At 37.9% G+C, this 27,389-nt stretch overlaps 1 protein-coding gene across 6 annotated transcripts in view; it reads left to right on the top strand.

The window, feature by feature from the left end:
- Nucleotides 1-8,376, top strand: part of TBC1D32 (TBC1 domain family member 32) — an 80,766-nt gene extending 72,390 nt beyond the window's left edge. For 5 of the 6 annotated variants that reach the window (XM_069851769.1, XM_069851770.1, XM_069851772.1 and 2 more), the window contains 3 exons: nt 1,428-1,568; nt 2,933-3,121; nt 7,742-8,376. In XM_069851769.1, the coding sequence (XP_069707870.1) occupies nt 1,428-1,568; nt 2,933-3,121; nt 7,742-7,861 (450 nt within the window). In that variant the 3' untranslated portion in view covers nt 7,862-8,376. Of the gene's footprint in view, nt 1-1,427; nt 1,569-2,932; nt 3,122-7,741 lie in introns of those variants that run through there. The other variant, XR_011336972.1, reaches the window with a different exon arrangement.
- The last annotated feature ends 19,013 nt before the right edge of the window (nt 8,377-27,389 follow it).

Here is a 27,389-nt window from a genome sequence, read left to right as displayed (position 1 = left end):
GCAAAGGCAATGTTATTGAATTTTAAAGGTGGCATTAAAATAAATGTTGTTGGTGTCATTAAATTCTGTGTGAAGGCTGCAATACTATTGAATGACCTTTTTATTTATTATTAAAGTGTGCAAGTCCATCCTTTTAACTTTCTTTAGTAGAATTATCAGTTTTAAAATTCACTAAATACACTAGAGTGGCTACTTTTAAAAATTACTAAAGCCCAGATACTGAATGTTTAACAATTTTAAATTATTAGTATTTTGGATCAAGCTTGTAGAAAACATAATTTCCATCTTTCATTAGGGGCCATTCCATCTATTTAAAATAAAACCCTTCTAGTTTGACTTTTTACATTTTCTTGAATGCTTTGAACAGAAACATCAAACTGTATACTAGAGAAGTCTGGTGTATAAGAAGCATGGATTATATTCCATACCTTTTCTACATGCAGGCTTCTATATTAATATTAATTGGTCTGTTGTCACCAGAAATGACCATACTGGTCCACTCAGCACTGAATCTGACCCTGAGGTCCTTCCAGGGCAATAAAATTTTGCTCCATTGTGTGAATATAATTATTCTGAGCACCATCAGCGCTGAGAACTGCAGTGTTATCTTCCATGCAAGATCTAGCCAGCATTGCAGGCAGGCTGCTGCTCTGCTAGCATTCATTCTCAATACTTAAGTTATCTTTTTTCATAATATATCTTTAAAACACAAAGAGAAAATATAGTAATTTACCTGTTTGCCTTACTACCACAATGTAAACTAAACTAAAATATCAAAATATGAATTATCCAGTCTTTGGACTGTGATGCTGCCTATCTCAGGAAGGAGGAAAATTCCAGAGGATGAACTTTGACTTTCTTGCACAAAGTCAAGGATTCATTACCTTAAAACCAAGCACTGATATCCAGAGCTTTCCATACTGGTAAAACCTCCGTTCCTGTTGCCACACAAAATAGAATTTCACTCATACCAGCCACACATACTGCAAAGAAATACACACACAAAAACCAGCTTCAGATACCATAGAAATTCTTCTCTATGTACCAGTAAATGGGAAAAAGATCTAACAGAGATTAGCTGGTTTTTTCCATCTGTGCTTTTGTTTAAAATGTAACAACAGTTTCTCCGTCTGTACTGTGATGATTAAACTTACATGCAATAAAGAACTAGATTGCTAATGGAAGGGGATAGTCAGGATATATTTAACAACAGTTTTTAACTTTTGATTTTCTTTATTTAGTTGTATGAGATTTCATGTTTATTCTGTTTCCTGTCTCTAAAATAACTGGGATGATTTATCTTACAAATAAGCATACATATTTTTATATGTTGTTCCCAGCAAGGGATTTTAAAACAATGCCTTTTTGTAGTCTGTAATCCATTTTTTCTCAATTTTGTTGTTGTTGATGATGTTGTTGTTAATCAGATGCACCTGCCTATTACCACAGTGGAATCTGGCATCCATCCAGTCTACTTTTGCAGTGCTCACCACATTGAAATGTTGCTGAAAGCTGAGTTGCCACTTGTCTTTTCAGCCTTCCACATGTCTGGTTTCACTCCATCCCAGGTAACTGATGAAAGCCTATCAAAATATTCTCAACGTTTTTACTTAAATCCACAAAACCACTCCTTCCTCAACTATTCTTGTGTGAGTTACTCTGTATGCTTTTTGAATTGTTTGCATTGAATTGATAGCAGACAAGTTATTGTTCTAAACTGCTGACAAGGTTTTTTGTGTTGGGGCATTTTTTTTTTTTAATTTAATGTGTTACTGAAATGCCACTATACTTTCTGTGTGATTTTGCAGTTCTGCTGCAGGATTGAAAAAAACAGTCCTGAACCGTGAAAAGAAGTCTGGTGTATTTTAAGTGCTTGTGTACATCAACAAATACCTTAAAACAGATTTAATGCCAGAGAATGGCCGCTGTCATCTAATTAGAATCTGAGTACTAATGCTGCTGCATATTTTTAAATGCTTGAAGGACTGATTAGCAGAAGATTTGTGGTCTAGAACTAAGTGAAATTTACTGTACACATCTTAATACATTGCAATTTAGAACAGGAGAAAGGAGTTGTTAAGTGTTTTCCATACCCAATTCATTCAAAAACATCTTAAGGAAGGGCCTAGCATGCATTCATTCATTCAAAGCCATGCTGTAATTTAATGGAAAATTCACATTAAACACACCTTCATCACCCTCATTGCCCTTTAGGCCACATTTTAAACAAATCTTGAAAAAAATCACCTTTGCTTTCATTGGACTTTGACTTGGACCTCGGACTGGAGCATCTTTCTTATGAGGAAAGGCTGAGAGACCTGTGTCTGTTTAGCCTGGAGAAGGCTGAGAAGGGGATCTTATCAGCGCTTCTAAATATCTAAAGGGGGGTGTCAAGAGGATGGGGCCAGGCTGTTTTCAATGGCCCTGCGACAGGACAAGGGACAATGGCCTTAAATTGGAACACAGGAAGTTCCATCTGAAATGAAGATAGTCTACTTTACTGTGAGGGTGGAACAGGCTGCTCAGGGAGACTGTGCAATCTCCTTCTCTGGAGACACTCAAAACACGCCTGGAAAAGTTCCTGTGCAACCTGCTCTAGGTGAACCTGCTGTAGCTGGGGGATTGGACTAGATGATCTCCAAAGGTCCCTTCCAATCCCTACCATTCTGTGATTTTGAGTTGTCAGAATATACTCAGATAAGTGATATGCATGGATGTGGGGTTTTAAGTTTAGCAGAACTAACTGGAAATCTATTCAGAGGCTATTAAAAAAGCTGTAGTTATTGACTTCTTTTGTATTTTATCACTTCTGTAATTAGGGTAATGTTTAGAAAAAATGATCTGTAGTATAGAAAATTTAAGAGATAAAAATGATCAGTTATGACTGAATATCTGCAGCAATTTAATGATATATAATTTCATTCTCATCTAGATTTGTCTACAATGGATAACTCAGTGTTTCTGGAATTACATGGATTGGAGTGAGATCTGTCACTACATCGCTCTGTGTATATTTCTTGGTCCTGATTATCAAATATATATGTGTATTTCTGTGTTCAAACACCTACAGCAAGACATCCTGAAGCACACTGAAGCCCAAGATCTCCAGGTTTTTCTTAAAGTAAGGGTTTGTTTTTAAATTTATCAATTTTGGAAGGGAATCAAAACACTCAATACTGAAAATATACATGTTACTTTATCTGAATGTCTTATTGAATTTCACTTATTGGTTTTAAGCAAGTGAAATAATACTTTATTTACCTCCTGATAGGAAATTGTAGTATAGTATTTTCCAGAGATCCTGTATTTTGTCCTAATCAGTTCCCTTTGTAAGCAAAGTAAATAACCACATTAAGTCATGAAGACATTTGATTCTGTTCTCTGTATGTGGCCCCAGTCTCATTAAACTAGAGGTTCTCCAGAAGGGTAGGCTTACATAGTGGTCTCCTACTGAAGCTTCAAGAGATGCGGTACAAAGCCAAGTTAGCTGTTGTTTTGAAAAGATACCAATTACTATGCAACCAGCATCACAATTTCATATTCTTTGCCGTATTATAAATTACATTTGCTTCTTGGATTCTTTTTGCAGGGTACTTCTTAGCCATAAATGCCGTCATAAATAGATAAGAATATTTGACTCCTCTTCCCAAAGACATTTTTGCTTTTCTTACTGGGCTTTATATTTTTTTTTTTTTACTCCACTCAGAATTTTTTTTTAGAGATAAATAACTGCATCTTTCTCTGTCTTAACAACAATAGTTTTATGACTAATTTGCATCCAACTTACATTCCTTAAATATAAATAATATATCAGCTCAGTCTTATTTTTTTGTCCTAGAAAATTTGGTACACAGTTTAATTGTTTTGTTTTACTTAGTTTTGGTCAATGTGGTTTAAAAACTACTTCACCTTGATGGCATTATTGGTATAGATCATGTGAACTATAGAAAAGGGGATTTGTATATTATCACCTACAGTATAAGTAGGCCAAAAAATGACATAATACTGTTAAATTAATGAGAAATACTATATATTAATGTACTGCTGGAGCATTTAAAATTTGTTGAGTGACTACTGCAGAAAATGAAGATTTAATAGCATACTTAAACTGTATTCTTGCTTTTGATAGCTCTTAATTAATCTAAAGAAAAAATATTCTGTCATTTTATGCGTTCAGTGCCATCTATATTATGGACTTCACGTGAGGTAACTTCGGTTTAATAGTTTTGAAGGCATTAGTCATCTGCCTTTTTATTGAAATAACCAAATTCAGTTTCAAGTTTTAGCCTGTTTCTCAACAGAACGTTCACAAATTTGGATTACCGCAGTGGAGTAATTCTCTTAAGAGAATTCTGAGAACATAATCCAAGTTATGAAAAAATCCCAACAGACCTACAACCTTGAATATTCATTTTATATTTTTTTAATGTAATGTCACATCTTGAACTATATAATAGCAATGATCATTTGCTATCTGAACAAGTCCTGCTGCCTGTTTTCTTTCTAGAAGTGATAATACCTTCTGATTGTAAGCTTCTAACTTGCTTTGTATTTGGAGTGAAAAGATAGTGATCCAAAATAAGTACACGTTTGTTGGTATTATCTAATAAGTAGTTCCAGATAGCTATTAAAACTAAAACCAAATATTTTCTTCTTAAAATATACATATAGTTTCTTTTGCACACAAAAAAAGAATCTGGAGACACCTTCCCACGAATTCATATGACATTATGGCTAGCATTATGCCAAGAGGATAGTAGAAGCATAGCCAAGAGGATAGATGAAGGTGCATAGCTTTGTAATTTCCACATGTGAACCAGGAATACTGTAACCAGCCACCTCAATAAACCCATCTTGACTGCCTGGGTTTCGTTGGCTTCTGTTGGCTAAAATAAAGAAACTGGGGCTACAGGGTCTGCGAGTTATTGCAACAGCACATGTAGGCCAGTATGTCAGTCTCTCCAAGGAGTAATTTAGCTACTTGGCACTTAATTTTCTGTGAGCACGGGCAATATTATTGACAATGAAGTTGCTGACCTGTGCCTTAATATGTGCACACATTTAATTAATATACAATTTCACTATACAAAAAAAAAAGGGAGAGTTAAATATCTGCTATAATTCTCTATTGGAGTCAGTTTTCTTTTCCATCGCAATCAACCTTCTCACAGTGCATGAAGAGCAACAGCAACAAAGTGAACTTTGATTTCACTTGTGAGTAGATGTTTATATAAAGACCATCTCAAATTCCATTTCAGATGCCAAATTGCAGCCTTCCAAGCCTGAGCAGAATTTCTCAGGAGAATGCTACTTAGCAGTCAGTACACCAGGTACATATGTCCGCAAGGACTGCCTGACTCCAGAGAGCCATTTTCAACACATGCCCCCAACAGTAGCAATACTGCTTAGTGGAGGGTGGGCCCACAAGTGGTTCTAGTTCAAAGCAGCAACAAATTCACCCATTTTGCTTAGCCTGTTCTTCAGGATCCTGGTTTCTGTAGTGCATTCTCTATCCAATATAGTAGCCACAAAAAGGAACATGGCCTGTTCGTTTCTTTGTCCTCAGGGTACCTTCTGTGTTTTAGAACTAGTAAGAATTAATTGTATGTGGTGATGCAGAAGTGTTTATTCTGGTTTTTTATTTAAGTAATTTGTGAAGATTTTTCTTTATCATTGTTTTTAAAAATGTCTACTATTCCTCTCTTAATCTTATTAAGAATCTAGTTGGATATAAAAGCCACATTAACAAGCTTTTAGCAAGCCAAGTGCTAAATGTTTTAAAAGAATTTTTAGTACTTGGCTTTGCCTTCTTAAAGTTTACTTTGTTTCCCTTAAAAAAATCTTCATATGGTACATTCTCCAAAAATGAGATGAACAACATCTGTATCCTGGGCTGCATCAAAAGTGTGACCAGCAAGTCAAGAGAGGTGATTCTCCCCCTCTATTCTACTCTTGTGAGACCTCACCTGGAGTCCTGCTTTCACTTCTGGGTACGCACCCAGATCTGGTTCCAAAGACCGTCACATTGCATCCGCTTTTTATTCTTTAAAAGTTTCGCAATCTAATGTATATTCAACAGGTTACTTCATTATCTAATACGTATGCATAGGTAGGTTACTTCATCGCCTTATTGCGACATCAGTCTCTACTGCACCTGCGTAGCCCCTTCTGGGGGTCGTCCTGATGAAGTAAGTAGTCTTCCTCAGATGAAGTAAGTCGTCTTCCTCGCGTTGTCCTTTTCACTTTTTGTTCTTTTGGCAAACTCGTCGATTTTTCTTGGCTGGATCTGCTCTTATCTCCACTTGACCGCTCAGGTATATCTTTCTTGCCTCCTGAAACTTATTCTTCTGTCTTTTACAAAATTTATGATGGTCTTTTGGCTAGTGCAGGTGTATGTTCTGCTTGGGTAGGGTAGCTAGTACATACTTTTCCTAAGCACACCTGGATCCTATTTATCACATAAGGTCCTTTGAGCAAGTACCTTGGGGTCTGTTGCTAGGATACATTAAGAATCAACAGAATTATGCGGTTTCTACATTCAGTCCTAGTTCTTGATTAATCAATGATCAGTGTTTGTCATACTTTAAATGTAACTTTTCTAACATTGGGAAGGTTGAAAGAGTTCAGACAGTGGTATTAGCTCAGCCTACGAAACTCAGAGACCAGCTAGGGGCAAAACGTTTGAGAGCATTCCAGAGCAGTAGTATCCTTCCATGAACTGAGACACAGTTGCCTGCTTTTGCTCCTGTGCTACAGTAGGTGCAGAACTGGCATTTGTTGCATGCTGGCCCACAACCTTTCTTTCAGGGTAACAGTGCTCACATTTTATAATATTCATTCATCCTTACAGGTAGTTTTGACCGATGATCTCTGACATTGGTCTGAAAGCTGGATTTCTCTTTTTGCAATTATTGCACAGATGTTTTCTTTTTCTAGATTTCTAAGAATTTTACAGTGTATGATAAAGTTTTACATTAAAAGGCACAAGGGACCTCTGCTTTCACTTCTGGACTCCTCAGCACAGGAAGGACACGGATCTGTTAGACCGAGTCTAGAGGAGAGCAACAAACATGATCAGAGGGTTGGAGCACCTCCTACATGAGGACAGGCTGAGACAGTTGGGCTTGATTAGCCTAGAGAAGAGAAGCCTCCAGGGAGGCCTTTATAGTGACCTTCCCATACTTTATGGAGGCTTCATTTAAGCTGGAGCAGGTGTCTTCTGTCAAGGACTGCCGTGATATGAGGAGCAGTAATGGTTTTAAGCTGAAAGAGAGGAGATCTAGATTAGATATTAGGAAGATATTTTTTACTGTGAAGGTGGTGAGGCACTGGCACAGGTTGCTCAGAGAAGATGTGAATGCCCCATCTTTGGAGGTGTTCCAGACCAGGTTGGATGAGGCTTTGAACAATCTGATCTTGTGGAAGGTGTCCCTGCCCATAGCAGGGAGTTTGGACCTGGATGATCTTCAAGGTCCCTTCCAACCCAAACCATTCTATGATCTGGTGATTCTATGAACATCCACCTGAAAAAATCTGTTACCAAGACCATAATTAGAAATAACTGTCTTAGAGGAATTCTTTATTTATTTCTAAATATGATGTAGTAAAATGTGTGTATTTTAAACACCTAGCCTATGACAAGCAGAACAAAGTGAACTATCTTTAGAATCTTGGAATTAATTAAATATGAGTTCTGTATCTTTTCTTTCCTAATACATGTTTTCTGTGTGTATTTATGCAGGAAGAAGCACTCCATGGATTTCGAGTGAGTGATTATTTAGAATACATGGGAAGCTTGGAGGCGATCTACAGACCTATGCTGCTGAAAGACATGAGGAGCATAAAAGTGCAGAATACTTAGATGAATAAACAAGCACCTTATTTTCCAGTTATAGTTACATCCTTTAAAAGGATACTGATTGACTGATGTATCAATCTCACCTAATATAGGTTAGACTGTGTTTATGTATGTACTGTAATGTAAATAAGGAGCGTTTTCAGAATATAATCTTTGCCAAAGGACTTAATCTAATTTTGATGACCTAAAATACTGGGCTATATGCTCAGCCTCATTTTCAGTTAGCAGAAGGCAGCTTCAGAACTCACTTGTAGATGCTGTTTCTTCCTTAGAACCTGTCTTCTTTATATAGCCTTATACCCGTTCTCAACTCATTGCATTATTGACGTCTCCTTGTAGCACAGTCCTAAAACCTACATATTTTGCTAGGATCTGACAAAGTGATCTTTCTTAGAAATACCTGCTAGCGTGTGTTCATATGCATGAAAAGTCATCAAATAGAAAACAAATTCCCTGTACACAGCTGTTCTGACTTGGTGGATAATATTGCAGAAATGGTGTGTTCAAATACATGCAGTGAGAAAAGACTGATATTACTGTCTTTTTTAAAAATAAAATAAATCATTTTATGTCATAAAAATATCTATTAGTAACCCACTTTGTCTGCACAAGTGAATGAGTAGTCCTTGAGCAGCTTGCTTTTCATATCTCTGGAAAATTACACTTTTTAAAGAATCTGATTTCATTCAGACAGGAAAACTAATAATAAGTTTCACCTGTGCTTGCTTTTCATTATCAGTAAAAAGCAAGAATTAAGGCTGCTATATATTTTCGAACACTAATGCAGTGTAGGTAAAAATTCAGCATTGTTGAAGTTGACTGAAATTCTCAGTTCAAAAGAAACCTGATATCATTGCTTAATCTCTGCTGGCAACTAAGCATCACTCAGCTGTTTTCTCTCTCCCTGCCCAGGGGTGGGGGAAGAGAATTGAAAGTCTAAGAGTGAGAAAACTCATGGGTTGAGATAATAACAGTTTAATAATTAAAATAGTAAGAACAACAACAAGAAGAAGAAATTGTAATGAAAAGGAAAATAAAGAGAGAAATTAAACCGAAGAAAGACAAATGATCAATTATTCATCACCAGCTGACTGTTGCCAGCCAGTCCCTAGCTGTAGTCCCTGCCACTCAGCCTTCCCCCTAATTGTTCTGCTGAGCACGAAATCATATGGGGTAGAATATCCCTTTGGTCAGTTGGGGTCAGCTGTCCTGCTTGTGTCTCCTCCCATTGTCTTGTGCTCTCCCTTAGCCTACTCGCTCCTGGGGCAGTGTGGGAAGCAGAAAGATCCTTGACTCTGTGTAAGCAATAGGTAAAACATCCCTTTGTTACCAACACTGTTTTCAGCACAAATCCAAATCATAGCCTCATACCAGCTACTATGAAGAAAATTATCTCTCTTCCAGCACACATGGTTTTCTTAAGGAGCACCACATCATTTTTGCTCTAAGGATAGGTTTTAGCTAATGGTCAGTGGGCAGCTGAGGAAAAGTACTCGTGGCTTTCTTTTCCATATTATATCATTGTTAAATATTATTTAAGAAATAAATGTGTATTTATGCACCAATTAACACATGTTTTTTGAATCCAAATTTCAATGCACTGGACATGATGTTGAGTCAGTAAGTAATACTCAGTTAGATGACAACATATTCCTAACATTATAGTCAGCTGTTCAAGAATTAATAAGTGGTTTTGTATTTGATTGAAATTATGACCAATAAAATGACAGTAATTGGCAAGCAAGAGGGCTTTCTTCAGTATTTGTAAGTAATCAACGAAGGCAGATGGAGAATGACAAGGTTTTACCCTGTGGCTGTTTAGTATTTTTCGTACAAGTGATCAGATCTGCATCAGAATTTGAAAAAAAAGAAAATATAAATGTAACCTTTACAATGCCCACATGAGGTTGGATGAAAAGTAGAAGTTTAAGATGATAGCTTACTCACTACAGAAATTCATAGCCACCTGGAAAGAAAAGTCTAAAATTCAAAAGGTTATTGAAGTTTATTCACAAACATACTAAGTCTTGAAATGGAAGAGGAGAAGAAGTGTAGTCTTTTTGGTACATGCTGCCCATCACCAGCCAAGCTTCCTCTCCTGTCTTCCTCATGCGCTGCTTGTAGTATTTATAGGTTACTTGTTCTTTTCATTTTGCAACAGTTGTTTTTTTCTTCACTTCTGTGTTTTATTGGTCTCGTCTGTTTTAGGCTTTTCATCTGTGCATTAAGTTGTTCTCTCAGTAGATGCATTAATTTCCATTTCTTACTGCCTCTATTTTATCTTATTTTTTTTCATTCACCACAACAGGCATTATAGTTTCAGGGACTTTCATCTGTTTCTTACACGCTATCTCACCAGTAGAACTTTATGGTTTAAAGCGCTGTCTCATGAGTTGTCCAGGTTCACTGAGTATTGGTGTTAGCAGAGTGACAAACACATAACCACACTAGGAGGTTATATGTGGTGCTTTATTTCGAGGCCCCGGGAACCAGGGGTACGCACCCAGATCTGGTTCCAAAGACCGTCACATTGCATCCGCTTTTTATTCTTTAAAAGTTTCGCAATCTAATGTATATTCAACAGGTTACTTCATTATCTAATACGTATGCATAGGTAGGTTACTTCATCGCCTTATCGCGACATCAGTCTCTACTGCACCTGCGTAGCCCCTTCTGGGGGTCGTCCTGATGAAGTAAGTCGTCTTCCTCGCGTTGTCCTTTTCACTTTTTGTTCTTTTGGCAAACTCGTCGATTTTTCTTGGCTGGATCTGCTTTTATCTCCACTTGACCGCTCAGGTATATCTTTCTTGCCTCCTGAAACTTATTCTTCTGTCTTTTACAAAATTTATGATGGTCTTTTGGCTAGTGCAGGTGTATGTTCCACTTGGGTAGGGTAGCTAGTACATACTTTTCCTAAGCACACCTGGATCCTATTTATCACATAAGGTCCTTTGAGCAAGTACCTTGGGGTCTGTTGCTAGGATACATTAAGAATCAACAGAATTATGCGGTTTCTACATTCAGTCCTAGTTCTTGATTAATCAATGATCAGTGTTTGTCATACTTTAAATGTAACTTTTCTAACATTGGGAAAGTTGAAAGAGTTCAGACAGTGGTATTAGCTCAGCTTACAAAACTCAGAGACCAGCTAGGGGCAAAACGTTTGAGAGCATTCCAGAGCAGTAGCATCCTTCCATGAACTGAGACACAGTTGCCTGCTTTTGCTCCTGTGCTACAGTAGGTGCAGAACTGGCATTTGTTGCATGCTGGCCCACAACCTTTCTTTCAGGGTAACAGTGCTCACATTTTATAATATTCATTCATCCTTACAGGTAGTTTTGACCGATGATCTCTGACATTGGTCTGAAAGCTGGATTTCTCTTTTTGCAATTATTGCACAGATGTTTTCTTTTTCTAGATTTCTAAGAATTTTACAGTGTATGATAAAGTTTTACATTAAAAGGCACAAGGGACCTCTGCATAGTTTCTAAAACTGGTGCTGTGAAGAAACTCACCAAGGAATCTTGTGTGTAGTGAGTTGGCTGACAAGCGGCTGCATAGGCTGTGACTGGCATTTTCTCTTCCTGTCTTAGAGGTGAGAAGCAGCCTATTTTCAGAAGTATTGCAGGCAAATCTTAGGTGAAAGTTGACTTAACGGAAGACAGGAAGTAATGGCTTCAGTGGGGATTTTGCTTAGAAAGCTTCATGTCTAGACAACCTGCCCCCCTTTTCTCCTGTACACGTGCCCTTTGTTAACGTAGTTTTTACAAACTATGTTATTCGAAAAGAAGCCTTTCAGAAGCTCAGATTTAACACAACCACTCAGATTTACCGCAATGAGATCTGTCCTTTCTTAGGATTTCAGTTTCATTTCAGCCAAAGAAATATTTGCACTACTTTAAATTTAGAGTCAAATGCCCTGTTCCTGTAGTTACCTTTAAAGAGGCTTTGGGGTTTGGTAACTATTTTGCATAGAAAGTTGGTAAATTGCCCTGTACCTTGTACATCAGACCTTTAGCACCTTGATGTTTCCAGTGATGTAGTAATTAAGCAGTGTAAATTCCCCAAATGCATCCTAGTTATGTTGGATGATATTACATAGTGAAAGTTAAGTATTAACTGGTTCTTTATTTGCTTAAAGGAGTAGGGAACGTGTTACGTCTTATCAACACCTCCAATAATATTTTCTTTACAGAATATCTGGAATCTCAAAATATTTTTATTAGAGTTTGTAGTATAATACACATCTTAGAAGTCCAACAGAAACCACAAATGTTGAACTTAGACTTATCCAATATCATTGCCGAATTACTCAAGACAAACTAGACATTACTACAAAGTTCTTGGGGAAAAAAACCTCACTAGATAAAATGGATGTGTGAGCACGTAGACGAATTCAAGTTATAAAACACATTAGAACCTGCAGTGAAATTTCTGTAATTATATGCAGCCCAGGGGTGAGCACTGACAAAGGTTTTGCCACTAATCTCTATTTTCCTGACTGTGCATTTCATAAGTTCATGGGCTTAGATTTATTTCCTGTCTAGAAAAAAAAAATGTTTAAAATATTTTTTGGACTTCTGTGAACTGTGTTGGTTCACCTACATTAATAAAAGAAGCTGGCAAGCATGAGGAGAGAATTATGATGACAACTGATGGAACTAAGTATTTGCCTGACACCAGGGTCAAAGAGTGCTGTGACTTCCATAAAATCTGTTCTTTTAACATTAATAGCAGTCTCCTTTTTTAACGTAACTTTTTTGGCACAAATCCAAAATAACTAAATGACAAACATCACATCCAAATGGTGAATAGCACTGGAACACTAATACATATATTTCTAGAAATTTCTATGCATTTTAAAAGAAACCGTGATTGACAAAGCTACCAATTATGAAGTCATCAGTTCCTTTATCAGCATCAGATAGTTGTCAAGAAAATTAGCTCTTGTGCTAGGCATTTGTGTAACCCAGGGACTCTTGCCATCTAAATAGCTGCCACTTTGTATTCCTCGTCCCCCAACAGAAGAGAGTGGCTGCAGAGCTGACCCTTAATATCAATAGCTTTCATCAATATTGCATCAAATCAGTGCCAAGAGGTACAGTACACAATAATCAGGATGAATTGAATACAAATATAAAGAAAATGACCTGAGTACCAAGAGGTGCTACTGACAAAGGTATTTTTTTGCATTGCCTCCAGCAATGCAATTACCTGCAATTTCCACATCTGCAGAGCAGCTACATTGCTGACATAATTAATTGGAGAATTTTTGTAAAACATTTAGTGCATGAAAATTCTATGTATTTGTTAAATCTTATTACCTGATAATAATAAAAAAATTCATTGTTCCCTATGACAGAAACAGGACATTGGCAAAGGTTAGAAGTAGACTGAAACAGAACTCAAGGTGATGGTAGTCAGGGAAACCAAAGGCATCTTCTTTGGACAAACAACAGTCTAAAGACAAATGACAATTTTAGCAATGGATATCGGAAGATATCACAGTGCTGCATTGCCTCCAGTTTGAAAACACCCTTATCCAGCTCTGCTGGCTTATATGTATATAAATTTCTGTCTTCACTCCCCATTTTCTTACAGTCTACTCTGTTTGTATTTTCCTGCTTGCCTCTTCCAGCTCCCTTTTCCTCTGCTTTCTGTCTTGATTGTATTTACCTCTCTACGGCTGCAATTCCCAGTGGTAGTGCAAGCACTAAAGGATAAGAAGGGTTTTCTTGCTTATGCCTAAAACATCTAACTAAACATCATTTAAAGCAAACATAAAGAGGGAGGAAGGGGGATGAAACACTAAAGGAAAACCCAACTTGGAGAGATTGAGAAGCCAGTTGTAGGATGATATAACACCCCAAATAAGCTGTCAGCAGTCCTGACCCAGTCTCCTGCTGGAGAAAGCTAAGCACTGCTGCCTCTGGGTTTCTGTCACATCACCCTAACCATTAGCTGGGATGCTGTGCTGAATAGAAATACCTGTGTTACCCCTAAAAAACATGCAGTTCCCAGGCCACCTCCTCTAGCAGCCTTTGCAGCATGACTCAGCCTGTGTTTTTTCACCTGCTCATATCTGCCATGTTGCCTTTTGCTAGGTTATTGTGCTTCTGAAAACTTTTAAGTACCTATTTAGAATAATGTAAATAATGCTAACTTGCTTTTACAAAAATGACAGTTCTGCAGGTGAAAACAATTTCCCCACTACCATACAGCGTTCATGCAACAGAAGAAATACTGGCACTGTGAGTGACTAGAAACTATAAATAAAAATCTTGTGGATATGGTAGAAAAAAATAGATCAAAGTTAAATAGTTAAACTCTAAACTCTGTTTTCCACTATTTTAAGATTTCCAACTCGAACATTCACTAGGTCAACAGATAAACAGTCTCAACTTCTTTGAACCATTTTGTGTTGTCTTAAAGCAATTTCTAGCTAATCCATAGCAGTATTCCATAGATGTCAAAAGGAGTCAAGTTTGAATAACATTAAAAGATCCAGGTAAATAGGCTGAATTTCAGTACAACATGTTATCATTAATAACAAGACATCAAAATACAGAATAAAAGCAGAAACACTGACAAGTCATCATTCAGAAGGAAGTTACAAAATGCCAGACAGGTGAATACAACAGGTGAAAATGTGTCATAAAACACACAAGCATGAGAATCATCCTTTATTGCTCATCCTGGCAGTAGGAATGAACATGTACCCAGTTCAGTTGTTTGCATTTTTGATACAGGGGCAATGTTTCAAAGATGACAAGAAGGATGGAGTTAGCACCAGCAGAGTTTCAGGATACTTGTCTTCTCTGTCCCTACTAAGAGCGATGCTCAGCTTACAGCAGGCAGGTCCCTCCCTCACTAGTGAGTTATAGCAGCAGCTTCCCAGGAAAGGAAACTGGGAGTCTGTCAATAGTTGAGAAAAATGGTACCTTATTGGCCATTGTTACTGAAAACCAACCACTGAAAGCAATTAATTCAGATGCCTTTCTTGAGGAATCGGGCTTATGTACATACCAGGACAAGGACATACTAACAGGAATTGGACCAGTAGAAACTGAACAAAACCAGTGGTGTGGGAGAAATTATAATACCCTCTGTCAGAACATTATCAGATGACCAGAAAACTGATAAAGGGGTAAATAAAAACTGAGACAAATAAGTGATGGAGATTCATTTGGGTCAGAATGTGAAGTGGGCTAATTAGAATGCATGCATTTTAATACAGCCAACTGCCAGGTCAGTAAGGGCTAGACATCACGTTTACAGTATGAAGGACTTTGTTATGACAGGACCATGACAAAGACAAGTAAGTTTGCTATCCAGAAGAATCCCATATTGTCACAACAGAGAAATCTAGGAGTTGTGGCTAAGAAAGTAATCTTAATTTGTAAATAAGATACTGTTTCCTCTATTTAAGAAATAATACACTATTCTACTCCCCAATGGGACATGATCTCTTCCAGTTCTTTTTGATGCATTTTAGGCAAATTGTAACATAAAACTCCAAACAAAACCAACACAGGGAGCTAGAGATGGATGAATTTGAAGCAGAATAGCAAAAAAAAAAAAAAGAATTATAAAGAATTCAAGAATAATGGCAGCACAAATTTTTCCTTTCAAATTATACCTGTATTTTATACATAAAATTTTATACAGCCTGAGTAGATTGAAAACCAAAACTTATCTGAAACATAATATTATTTTTGTGTCAGAAGAAGCAACTAGCATTTATTTCCTGTAAGGAAGTCATTTGGAGAGCTGCTGTCTGTACCATTTCTGGAAATCAGCAGTGTATATTTACGACATGTCTTCTGGCATTTTTTTTATTAAGCGATCACATAAGTAGAAAGAGGTATGGCTCTTACTTCAAAGGTGGATTATTCAACCCAGTTTCCAGTCATTTAAAATGCTATTTCCAGAGACACAAACCATCCTTTCAGATTTCACTTTTGTTCAAAATCTAAGCTAAAGGAAAACAAATCCTTCTATGTCAGACCGTGAATGAGGTACCAGTTTTATTATTTCACCTAACAAGGACTTAGATCAAAAAGTTTTGTATATGCAGCAGAGTATCAGGAAAAAAAACCCAAATCTTCCCTCTTCCTCTGATACCAAGCCACCTGTAAATTAAAAAATCCCCACAGCTCCAGAGAATGATGCTATTTGATTCTGTTTCATCCCCCTCAAAAAAAGAGGTCTTAAAGCTTGCCATACAAATGCAGTAGAGCATAGGGAATTATCAACATGATTTGAAAAAATTAGTTTAGATGGGGTTACATTGGGAACTGACACTTGACTAATATTTCATCAGGTCAGTTTCCTTCTCAAAAATAGAAGGAGACAAGGAGACTACATGAAAAACGCTTAGAATGATGAATGGGGAAAGCAGGACTTTTTGTGGTAGATTTTTAACGAAACAAACACAACAGAAATGAAAACTCTAAGGGAAATTAACCATTTGAAAGAAATTAATGTTTACTCTCAAAAGATTTAATCTGCTCTTGGTATTTCCCATGCTTAAATTCAAATTCTCTCACTGTTGCAAACAGTGCCATGTACTGTCATGATTTGTCACCAACCTTCTAGGTAAAGCTTTCAGGTCCAAAAGACCTTATTTCCTATTTTGATTAAGGATGATGTTTACTTATACTGTCATTTTTCTTCAACTCTAAATCAACAAAGAAAAGCCTCCTGCTAGAACACAGGAAATAAAGGTTCGGAACAAATACAATTTTGGCAAGGAATTCCTTCTGGGGGAAATTATAGACCCATCAAGGCAGCTACACCATCTATGTAAATAACTTTGGATTTATTCATATACTCATAGGAAATTCATTTTGTACAAATTGAGGGGAAAGCATGGGCTTTAGATACCCCAACCCTTTCACATTCCCATGAAAATTAAATGTAATGATTTTTCAGCCAAATAATTTGGAGTCAAACAACTTTCCCCCTTAGAAAAACTACCTTATACCCTGAATAGTTACCTTCACCTTCAACATGCAGTAGATTTGAAGTTTCCTAAACATCCTGAACTACAGGACTGGGAGAATCAGTGTATCACCTGACAACCACTGTTCTAGATTTAATCTGCGGACCTCTGCTATGGCTATCCTTAGTGCCAGCTGCTTTTCAGCCGTGTGGCTAGTTTCAAGCAGCGATTAACAATATCATGTAATACTAACAAAACCCTGATGAGGAAAATGGTATCATCTTCCACTTGCAAGCTGCTAGCTCAGTCCCAGTTGTGAATAATCATGGAGTTGTATGCCTCAACAAAACTTTGACATCAGATTTCATCAAATATTTTATCAAAACACAGTGATTCTTTTCAAAGAAGGAGGGCCTCTTAAATGTCTCCTACAAAATCAGACCCACTCTCCATCAGCACTGCCCCCAAAATAAAAAGAAATTATTTAAAATATAATACTTCCTGGAGAAAGAGAGTAATAAAGAATCCCCAGGACATGCTCTTACACACAGCTAAAGAACCCTAAAAACCTGCTGCCTTCTATAATCCCTGCTCACGTGTTAAATACTCCCACCACTTGCACCAATCTGACTCTTATCAGATCATTCCATGAGCTGGTTTACATCATTAAAACAGCAGAAAGATATGTTCTTATTTTGTGGGAGTTGTTTTCTAGGTGCTCAGATGGGGAATCAGAACCCCATCAGGGTGGCAAGCTGTACCTGTAACATGAGTAATAGTGCACACTTGGAAAAAATCTCTCCTCCACTTGTGTCATGCACAGTTAAACTGTCATTTTTTACAGAAGAGAAGATGAAACTGTCAAAACTCCAATGTAAGAATAGTTTTTTTCCCCCAGCATGAATATATTTCTCCTATAAATTGCAGATATTGAAGAAGTTTAAAAGATTTAAAGAAATACGTTAGTGTACTTCATGATGTAGCACGGTCTGATTGTAAGCAGCCAGTTTGACTTGACTTTAAAGAGCAGAGGAGGCAAACATCAGAACCTTGTCTTCCAAATGAGCCTTTCAGAAGATATGAATGGGCAATAAACTAGAAAAAGCCAAATATTCTCTCTGATTCTCTCCAAGAGAACAAGCTCAGCACCTATGACACAGCAAATGTTTTAATTTGGCATAATACCAGCTGAGACCCACAGTAAATTTTCTTTGGCACATAGCTTTTGCTTCAGCTTGCTGACTAAACTGTCCTTTTGCTCCACTATCTACCATAGTTACCAGTGTCTATCCCTAAGGTCCTTGTATACCTGCCACTTAGGCTTTTAAAAAAATCAATGGCAAAGTTATAAAATGGCTGCAATAGTGTAAGATCAGGAATTAATTTTAAAAGGTTTGTGATCTTCACACAGAAGACTGCATTCAAAACAGTAACTGTAAAGGGGTATTTGAACCATTGCTTGCAAATTCTGGGTTGATGACAGTACCCATGATGGTTTTGGGGTCTCACAAGGTTTGTTGTGGATCAGTCAGGTTTAGCTTTTCTCCAGCTTCCCTGGCTGCAGCCACAGACTCCTCATATAAAGGTGTCCTCAGCCTGCTACTGCTTAAACATTGTCACAGTTCATAACATAAATCTGTCTGGTAGCTTGTCCTGAAGTGAATGCTCTAAATATGGTCTCAAACTGAGTGGTAGTTACTTAAAAGTATGAACTATAAGGGAAACTCCACATATATGTCTTCAAAGGTCTTTTGCAGCAGACACTGAAGACAGAAAGGTGCATTTAGTTCCTGACTTCACATCCCTCCTCATGGACCACAGTATGCAAATCACAAGTTCTCACTGCGGGAGATCCACAAATGTACAACATGAAGAATAATACTTGGTCCTCTCCATCTTAGCTCCTGAAAGATCTTCAGGAATGAGCCTCCTCCTTAATATTTGTACCAACAGTTTTGATTGCAATTTCAAAACACTTTAGGACACAGAACAAGAAGGTATAAAGAATTCCTTGAATTACGGTAACAGTACATTCAACTTCAAAGTTTCTTCTGTGAATACAGAAAGCCATGTTAAGACTTGCTAAATCTTTTCTGCAAAAAGATAAATTGAAGAATTTAGGCTAGATGTGATGTGTAAATTGATATGTAAATTTGGAGGTATTTAATCTGGCCAAAGAAATTAAAATTTCAGGTGTTCTGTTTGCAAAGAAAATCTTAAAATTATAAGCACAGTGAACAAGAAGGCATGATAATCACTTTAAAACAGTGGCTTGGTGTTGCAACCCAATCCAAGGGGTTGCCAGGATAAGACCCTGGATCTCCCCATTAATTTATTTCATCGGCTTAGTATCTACTGGGCTAACTGAAGGCAAAACAATGCTAAATGATTGATTGAAAAGGAATCTATTTGTACAGGCATTCTTAGGAGTAAGATTGGCATTGGCTTGATAAATCTGTGTTAAGGGAAAAGAAAGAAGGGGAAAAAAGGGAGGAAAGAGAGAGAGAGAAATGCAAGGACAACACCTGGGCTCTGGTCCTCCTCTTCTCTCTCCCAGGATGGTGGGCACACTGTTGCAAATGGCCCCTCTTGCAGAGTATTAGTTGTAGTTTTTTGGTGGGCCTGCACGGTGCTTCTTCTAGGAAAGACCTAGAACTGAGTTTGGGGTGGGGGGGTGTGGGAGGCTCTAGGGCCCAAGGTATAGTTCTGCCCCTGCTCTCCCCACCGGCAGGACTACAGTGTGTCCTTTCTGGGCAGCAAGCTTTTAACAGTGAGACAAGGTGTTGAAGGACACTGCCTCTGCTGTGGTCAAAACCAAGCAGTTTAAGGCAGACAAAAATCAATCTCTTACACTTGGAAAAGTGCATACTTTCCTCTGTTGGCCTCAAACTAACATTGTATTAAGCTACATCACTGCCTTTAACAACGAACAGGGTTCTTTTCCAGAAAACTCTTGCTTTTATTAATTCCAGAACAACTGACCTGGTAAGATCTCAGGCTTTCTTCTGACAGAGCTGAAAGTTAGCTGAAGTTTCTAGTCAGGTATCAATATGGAGGCTGAGAACTCATAAAATTCAGCAGAAGTTTTAGTAAACATACTGTGATCATTTATGAGGTGACTGTGCAGTTTGATAGATTGCAATTATTATCAGTTAAATGTTCAATTCTTTCCACAAAGTAATCAGCCAACAAAGATTAGCTCATTATGCAAATGCAGACAGTGAACACTGTGTGCACAGTGGTGTAGCAAAGATGCTGCACTGGCAGCAAGCTACTTAAGGTACAGAGAGAAATCAGAATTTAAAACAGTAAATGTAATAACAAAAAACAATTAGAGGGAGTATAAACATTAGGTCTGAGACTAAGAAATTAGAAAAGAAATAACTATCAAATTAGTATGCCAGCATGGAGCTGGAAAGCAAGGCCCTTCATAAAATAATTAGAGCACAACAGAGACCATCTGAATTTAAAATTGCTGTTCCAATGGATATTAAAGCATCATCCGCTTGCAACAAAAATCAGCCCTAAGGGGTTCAGGAAGTCAACAGAGCTCTCACCCTACTGTAGAATGGTGTCTTCTGTGCAATGCTGGCCTGTGTTTACATAGCTAACAATTTCTTGACGGAACCATTTTGTTAAAACTGCCAGCATGCTGGCCTCAGGCAATTCTTTTGAAATATCTTACAGGGAAGAGTTTTCCATTTATCCATGGGAGGTATTTTAAAAACCTTGCTTGGCTAACCTGAGATCAAGATCTTCCCACTCTACCACCCTGGCTGCTCTGGAAGTCCTGGCAACCTCATCAGAAGCAAACAAGAAAGTTCCCATTGTTCAAGCACCAGACGAGTTGTCCAGGCTGTAAACTAACAAGGCAGACCCCAGTCCAGGTTGGGCAGCGTTTTAGTGACACGAATGCACATGTGCCCCTGCTATGTCCATACAACTTCCAGGCAAGAACGATCACCTTTGAATTAGCACATAATTGCACATCACCAGGTCAGCCTAGCCAGTTTCAATCCCCCTGAGAAATTACTAGCTCTAAATGCCTTCTTGTTATATGAAAGTACTTAAACAGTTCCAGGTTTCTGAATGAAAAAAAAAAAAATTAAAAATATCAACTGGAAGTCCAGCTCTACACATTTGTTTAGGTAAAGGTATTGCAACAGCACTACAACAGATAACAAATACTGGAAACTAACTTAAAGAAGCATACCTCTTTCAAAGCCTGGTCACTTAATCCTTGGCATCCAATTCTTTGGGTAGGTGTTCAAATTGCCATAGGTACCTATATCCTTCTACGGCTTCAGAAGGATCTAGGGCTTAAAAATGAGTGAATGAGTGTTCCACTGCCAGCTATGGGTGTGTGTCCTAAGAAAGTGCTTAGTTTCTTTCAAATGTTTTGATCATTCACAGTCAGTCTCGGATGTATGAGACACATATAGATTGTATATCACTGATAAATTACCACCCAATACCTATCTGCAAGCTGTTCATTGCTTGTCAACATGATCTGCTTCAGGCTTTATCCACAAGCCACCAATCTATCTCAACTTCTTTTTGCAAAGCAGGAAGCTGTAATGGATGTTAATTAGCCACATACAGTAGAAAAGCATTAATTCAGGAGAGTGCTTTTTTTTTCTATTTTCAAATTGTGACTAACCCCATCTCTGCACTCTGCTTTGCTGTGACTCTGCAAGAGCCATCTATTTCTTTGTGAATAGGGAACACTGTTAGAGAAAATCTGTTCTGAAATACAACAATGCAGCACTCCACCTGGTCTAGAGATGAAAGGTACAAAAGCTCTTAAGCAATATAGCGTATTCATCGGGGAGAAAGATTTCAGATAGGAAAAAAAATCAACCCCTTTCACCCACAAAACAGTAGGGATGAAGCCACACTCAATTTGATAGGGAATTTTTTCCTTGCTGTATGTTAAACTGAAAATGAATCACCAGTGTTAGAACCTGATGTAAATGAGATGTTTGCAGAAGAGGAATTACTGAGGAATTAATTAATAATTATCTTCATCTCTCAAATTTCTAATAAACACCAAAAATTAATTGGAGAGGGAAGGAGTGAAACAAACAAGCCTTCAAACCACCATCAACAAGTAAAAATGGGGATAGATGGTGATTTTTTTCTCAATCTCTTCTGATACTACTTTAGATTTCTTTTCCTCACTTTAGTCTAATGGCAATAGGAGAAATGTATTTATACTTTCTGTTCGTGATGACATTATAATGCAGGACACTTCCTACAATACAAACAGAAATAAGACTCAACTACCTATGGATCTCTTTGGTTAATCTGCCTTTTTTATTGTAAAAATCATTGCTGATCCCTGATCCAACCCTGCAGATACTTCATCCTCCAAAATATCAGATAGGGAAATCTCCAGACAGAATCCAACGTTTTTAGATTTACTAAAATGTAAAAATTTACAATTAGTTCTTCCGTAATTCCTAAATCTGTACCACATAATATCTACTTCTTGTGCATAATCACATCCTGCCTGCTTGTGCACAAGACAGGACAGTAAGAGAAATTCATAGCAGCTACTCCCACTACATGTATAACATTTCTAAAGAAACTCTAAGGACCTGCTTTTCCCAAGGCCACAGATAACACTCTTCCTCTGTTTCCTATCATTAGTTTTTCCTCTTTGCCTCTTTTGTGTGCTACTCATGCCCATGGCACTGATCCTCATATATATGTTACTTCAGTTTCCCTAAAGCTCAGTTTGCCCACAACACCCGGGCTGCAGTAGGCACATGAATACCTGTAGTTTAAAGCAGTAGAGATTAATTCGTTACAGACAACAGTTCTCTGACTTAAGATCTATAACTAATGACCAACCCTAAATTATATTAGCAATTAGATACATACTTATTTGAGTAGCATTTGTATTCCTTCTTTTTCTGCTTAATCTGCAGGAGCCAGACAGGAGCGTGCAGAGCTGCAGGCTGTGTGAGGCTCCAAAGTGTTAGGGACTCCATTATGGCATATGCCATTTTCAACACGTGTTCAACCTCGAGGAGTTTCCAGCAGATCCTTTGAAAGATAAACATCCTTAAGGGTTATTTTTGTAAAATGACTTCCTGAACCTTTGCCAGAACTCAACTTAGTATTTCGCATTAAAAGCTAATATTTTAAAAATTGGAAGACAGCAAGGAAGCCACTCCAGCAGCCGGCCATGGAGACCACACTGAGAACAAAGCAGTGAGAATATTTTGGCCATCCCTTCCAGATATCTGTATAAATTAGTATTACGGTTTCTCTTCCCTGCTTTTTCCTCCTTTCTTCTACAGCATATCATTTTACTTTTTTTTGTTTGTTTCTTTCAACATCTCTTTCGTGTGTGTACTGGGTGCAGATGTCCAGGTGCTGGTGAGGGGCTGCAGGGTGGCTTCTTTGAGGTGAGGCCAGGGCTACCCTGTAATGGACACAGCTGATTCCAGCCAGCTCTAATGCACCCACCTCAACCACGGTGGAGGCTCCTCAGGGAAAGGAAACACTGCCCAGCTGTGAGCGGTGAAGGAAAACTCATCACTCGTGATGCAAGGAGGTAGAGGAGTCAGGAATGAAGGAGTAAAGTTGTGCTGTGGGAGAAAGGGGCAGGAGGGAGGTGTTTTAGTTTTGTCTTATTTATTCACCATCCTGGCAATAAATTAAATTATTTTTCTTCAAGTCTGTTTTGCCCATGACAGTAATTGGTGAGTGATTCCTTTGTCTTTGTATCCCCCATGAGCTTTTTTATTTTATTTTGTACCCCTGTCCTGTTGAGGAGGGTGGGGGTGGAGAAAGTGGCTGGTTGGGGAGGGGGAGAAGAGAGGGGTCTGGCAGCTGGCCAAGGTCAACCCACCACATTAATCACCTTTCCCCCCTGCTTTAGGACGTAATCAAATACTAATTTTGTCTTTAATTGTTACTTTTCTTCAATCCAGGAAAAAGAATTACAGGTATTTTTGCCATTATGGTAACACTGAAGTAAATAATGTAAATGTGGGTTTTTTAAAAACAGATAGAATTTAGCTCATTCCTATCCTTTCAGATCATTGATTTCCTGGTATACTGATGAAGTGATGCGACTTTCACCATTTTTGCAGCATCATCAGTGGACAAACGATAGCCATATTAATCTTACAACAATTTAAGAATTCAATGCTGGAAGAATCTCATTTATTCTATTCCACTTGAAAGCATAAAGCAAATTGTAATATGTGATCACCTGAACAGATAACTATCAGGATTTGCCATAGTGGCTGTATTAAGAGGGAATTATTCCCAAAGTGGAAGGGAAGAAATGTCTATGACAGTGTATACTGACTGAAATTTTGAACCCTGAAGCCTTTGCAAAAGTCCTGTTGGATTCAGGTTTAATACCTAGTCCTCAAAGACATATAACCAAAGCAAATGACCAAAACATAACCAACCGAACCTTAACTACATGCCTAGATAGAATTTTCTTTAGTGACGATACTTGTGTATATATTAGTACAGTAAGAGATAGCACATGTTCACCTCTTAAGTGTGGTAACAGCAAGCCCATCAATTTGAAGACATCTCCACCTATATAATGAGTCATAGTCAGTTTTTAGAGGCCGATACACAATTCTATTCATGATTAACTACCTGAACCCTGTATACTGTCCCTGGAAAAATATTTAACAGAAATTCACTGGTTTGCTTTACCACTTTTCACAATGCAGTTTCTTCCAGCCAGAGATTCCTGTTTTCAGCACTCTTCAGGATATACACCTCAGTTTCACTAGTGCCTTCAGTCATCAGAGGGAAGCCAAACAATATGGATTTTGTTATGCTCTAATCCCAGTTTCTCTTCAGGTTGCATCCAGACTGATCAATAAGTAGTCATCTGTGTTTATAGTCTGAGACCCTCCCTGTGATCCTGTGCCTATGCTTTCAATGCCTTTTTTATTAATCCCAGGATTGTCAGTTGACAACCTTAATGATTCTAAATTATGTGTCTTCTGAGATGGTTTCTGACACCTTCAGCATACCATATTGATGACTGGTACACATAATAGCTACAAGGCAGCTGAAAATTTATTCTATATAGCAGTGATGTTTTAAAAGAATCTATATCAATAATATTTCCTCAACAACTCATAATAGCTATGTTAACTTTGTTAGTATGTATTTGAATTTGATTCTTTTAAGGTTATAATATTCCTCTCTTCCTGAAATGCCTTGTCCATACATGTGTACTACATGTGCCTTGCTACATCAGCAGAATACAATTAAGCCTACTGCCTCCAGCCCAAGCCCTCTCCTTCTCATCATGCATGGTTCTGAACAGGTTCTTACAGGGTTTCTTCACTCTGGAGTTTGCTTTCCTTTATGCATTTTTAAAAACAGATTAATAGTTCACTTTAACATTTATCAGTACTAAGCGTGTATTTATTATCATTTATATTGTCATGGAAGAATGTAGATTCCCAAAGCTAAAAACTTTTCAGGCCTGTGAGCAGTTGATGAAAATAGAATCATAGAATCATAGAATAACCAGGTTGGAAGAGACTCACCGGATCATCGAGTCCAACCATTCCTGTCAAACACTAAACCATGGCCCTGTGCACCTCGTCCACCCGTGCCTTAAACACCTCCAGGGAAGGTGACTCAACCACCTCCCTGGGCAGCCTGTTCCAGTGCCCAATGACCCTTTCTGTGAAAAATTTTTTCCTAATGTCCAGCCTAAATCTCCCCTGGCGGAGCTTGAGGCCATTCCCTCTTGTCCTGTCCTCTGTCACTTGGGAGAAGAGGCCAGCACCCTCCTCTCCACAACCTCCTTTCAGGTAGTTATAGAGAGCAATGAGGTCTCCCCTCAGCAACATTTGATTTCCCTGACCAAAGAGTACCTGGAAAGTGGATGTGCCATTGGTATTTCTGTTCCACAGGCCACCCAGTAAGCAACAAAATTTAATCTTAACCAAACAGATATTTCAGACATAGGTGTACCCTAGCACTGAGGTTGTCTGGCACCAATATCTGGCCTGGAAAAAAACAGAATTATCGTAAAATGCTGTCTTATAGGGTATACTTTCTTCTCTTTTAAAGGTATCTTATTGATACAAACATTTCTGTCGTAAGCAAAGCAATACTGGGTACACTGCAGCAGAGCTTAGTGTTGTCTACAAACAAGAGCCCCAGGGGAGTCGCCACAGCCCATTGCCATAGCTCGCTGATTATGGGTCAGGAGGATTTTTTCCCTGTTGATGCATCATGTCAGGCATTGAAATGGCACCGAGTGGCAGCAAAATGCACTATATGTCAGCGTGAGGGGGGATGAGAGGGAATTTAGTAACAAAAATTTCTTCACATTAGCAATACTCCTAGCAGTTTTTTTCTCTTTTCCCACAGATATCAGAGCAGTGGATAAAACACCCCCAGTTATAGGCTTGAATAGAAACAGATGGGCTGTTTCTGTTCTGTTAGCAGCATGATAATCTACCATCACCCAGTAAGCGCTTCATACCTTCTTCCCCTTTAGAAAAATGAAATGCTGAAGAAAGTTTCAATTCTTCCCTTTTATATTCTGCTTTCGGTTCCCCACTGTCCCCCCACAAATACCAAATGGGGGGCTATACTTTCTCTGGTGCAGATCTTATCTAAGCTCCTAACCCTACCACTATTGTTATCTAAGCCCTGACTGCAAGTAACGGATAAGTGAATAGATATTAGTCAGATGCTGAGGTATATCAGCCAGTCAGCTGTGCTTACACAGTATCTACTGCCAGAACAGAACTTTCAGCCATTTAGAGTTCATTCTAAGTTCACATTGGCCTCTGATAAAGTCAGAGTAGCTTTCCCATCAACAGCATCAATAATTCACTTTCTGTTTTTCAACCTTTATTTGTATGTAAGAGGTAAGATTTAGTGGCATATCTTTCACATGCTAGGCAATAAAGTGGAAAGAATAAATATATATTTTTTAATACTACTGGCAGTACTTGCTCTAGGGAAAACATTGAGAAAATTAACAAAAAGGAATAATCATCTTACTGTTATCACTATCCTATTTTAGCATCCTGCTAAGAGTTACACATGTAAAAAGATTACAGAAAACATTTCAAAGCTCTAACATTATATTTTGCTTCAAACCATCTGAGCAATCTTCACTAATTACATTGATTGTTACACAAATGCAATCCCTAATTTAGCAATGGATCATTATCACCATTTTTTCACTTTTCCAAGAAAAGCAAAGCACTTGTTCTAATAAATTTAATTAAAGGTGCATTAAGCCTGAATACTCAGAAAAAATTCTTAGGTTATTAACACTTCAGTTCCACTTTAATGCTGCTGGCTTTAGCAATAGGTGAGTAATGAGTCCAAAATTTTTATTACAAAATAATAAAAAAAAGACTCACTCATTCAATCCTTCCTTATTTAGCACAAATTTATTTTGCTTTATTTAAATGTTGCTGTTTGTTTTCTCTGCCTTGCAATGCTGCCTGGAATGATTAGCTCTAATTCAGTCCTAAACTCTGAACCAGACAGTAGCACGGCATACTTGCACCCAGACCAAGATCAGCTCTGGATTTTTTAAGGTTCGTCCCAGGCCTTCTA

This window comes from Phaenicophaeus curvirostris, chromosome 2, assembly GCF_032191515.1.
Source record: "Phaenicophaeus curvirostris isolate KB17595 chromosome 2, BPBGC_Pcur_1.0, whole genome shotgun sequence".
Classification (NCBI taxonomy): domain Eukaryota; kingdom Metazoa; phylum Chordata; class Aves; order Cuculiformes; family Cuculidae; genus Phaenicophaeus; species Phaenicophaeus curvirostris.
The sequence above is the reverse complement of the archived record's forward strand: the minus strand, read 5'-3'. Positions and strand labels throughout refer to the sequence as shown.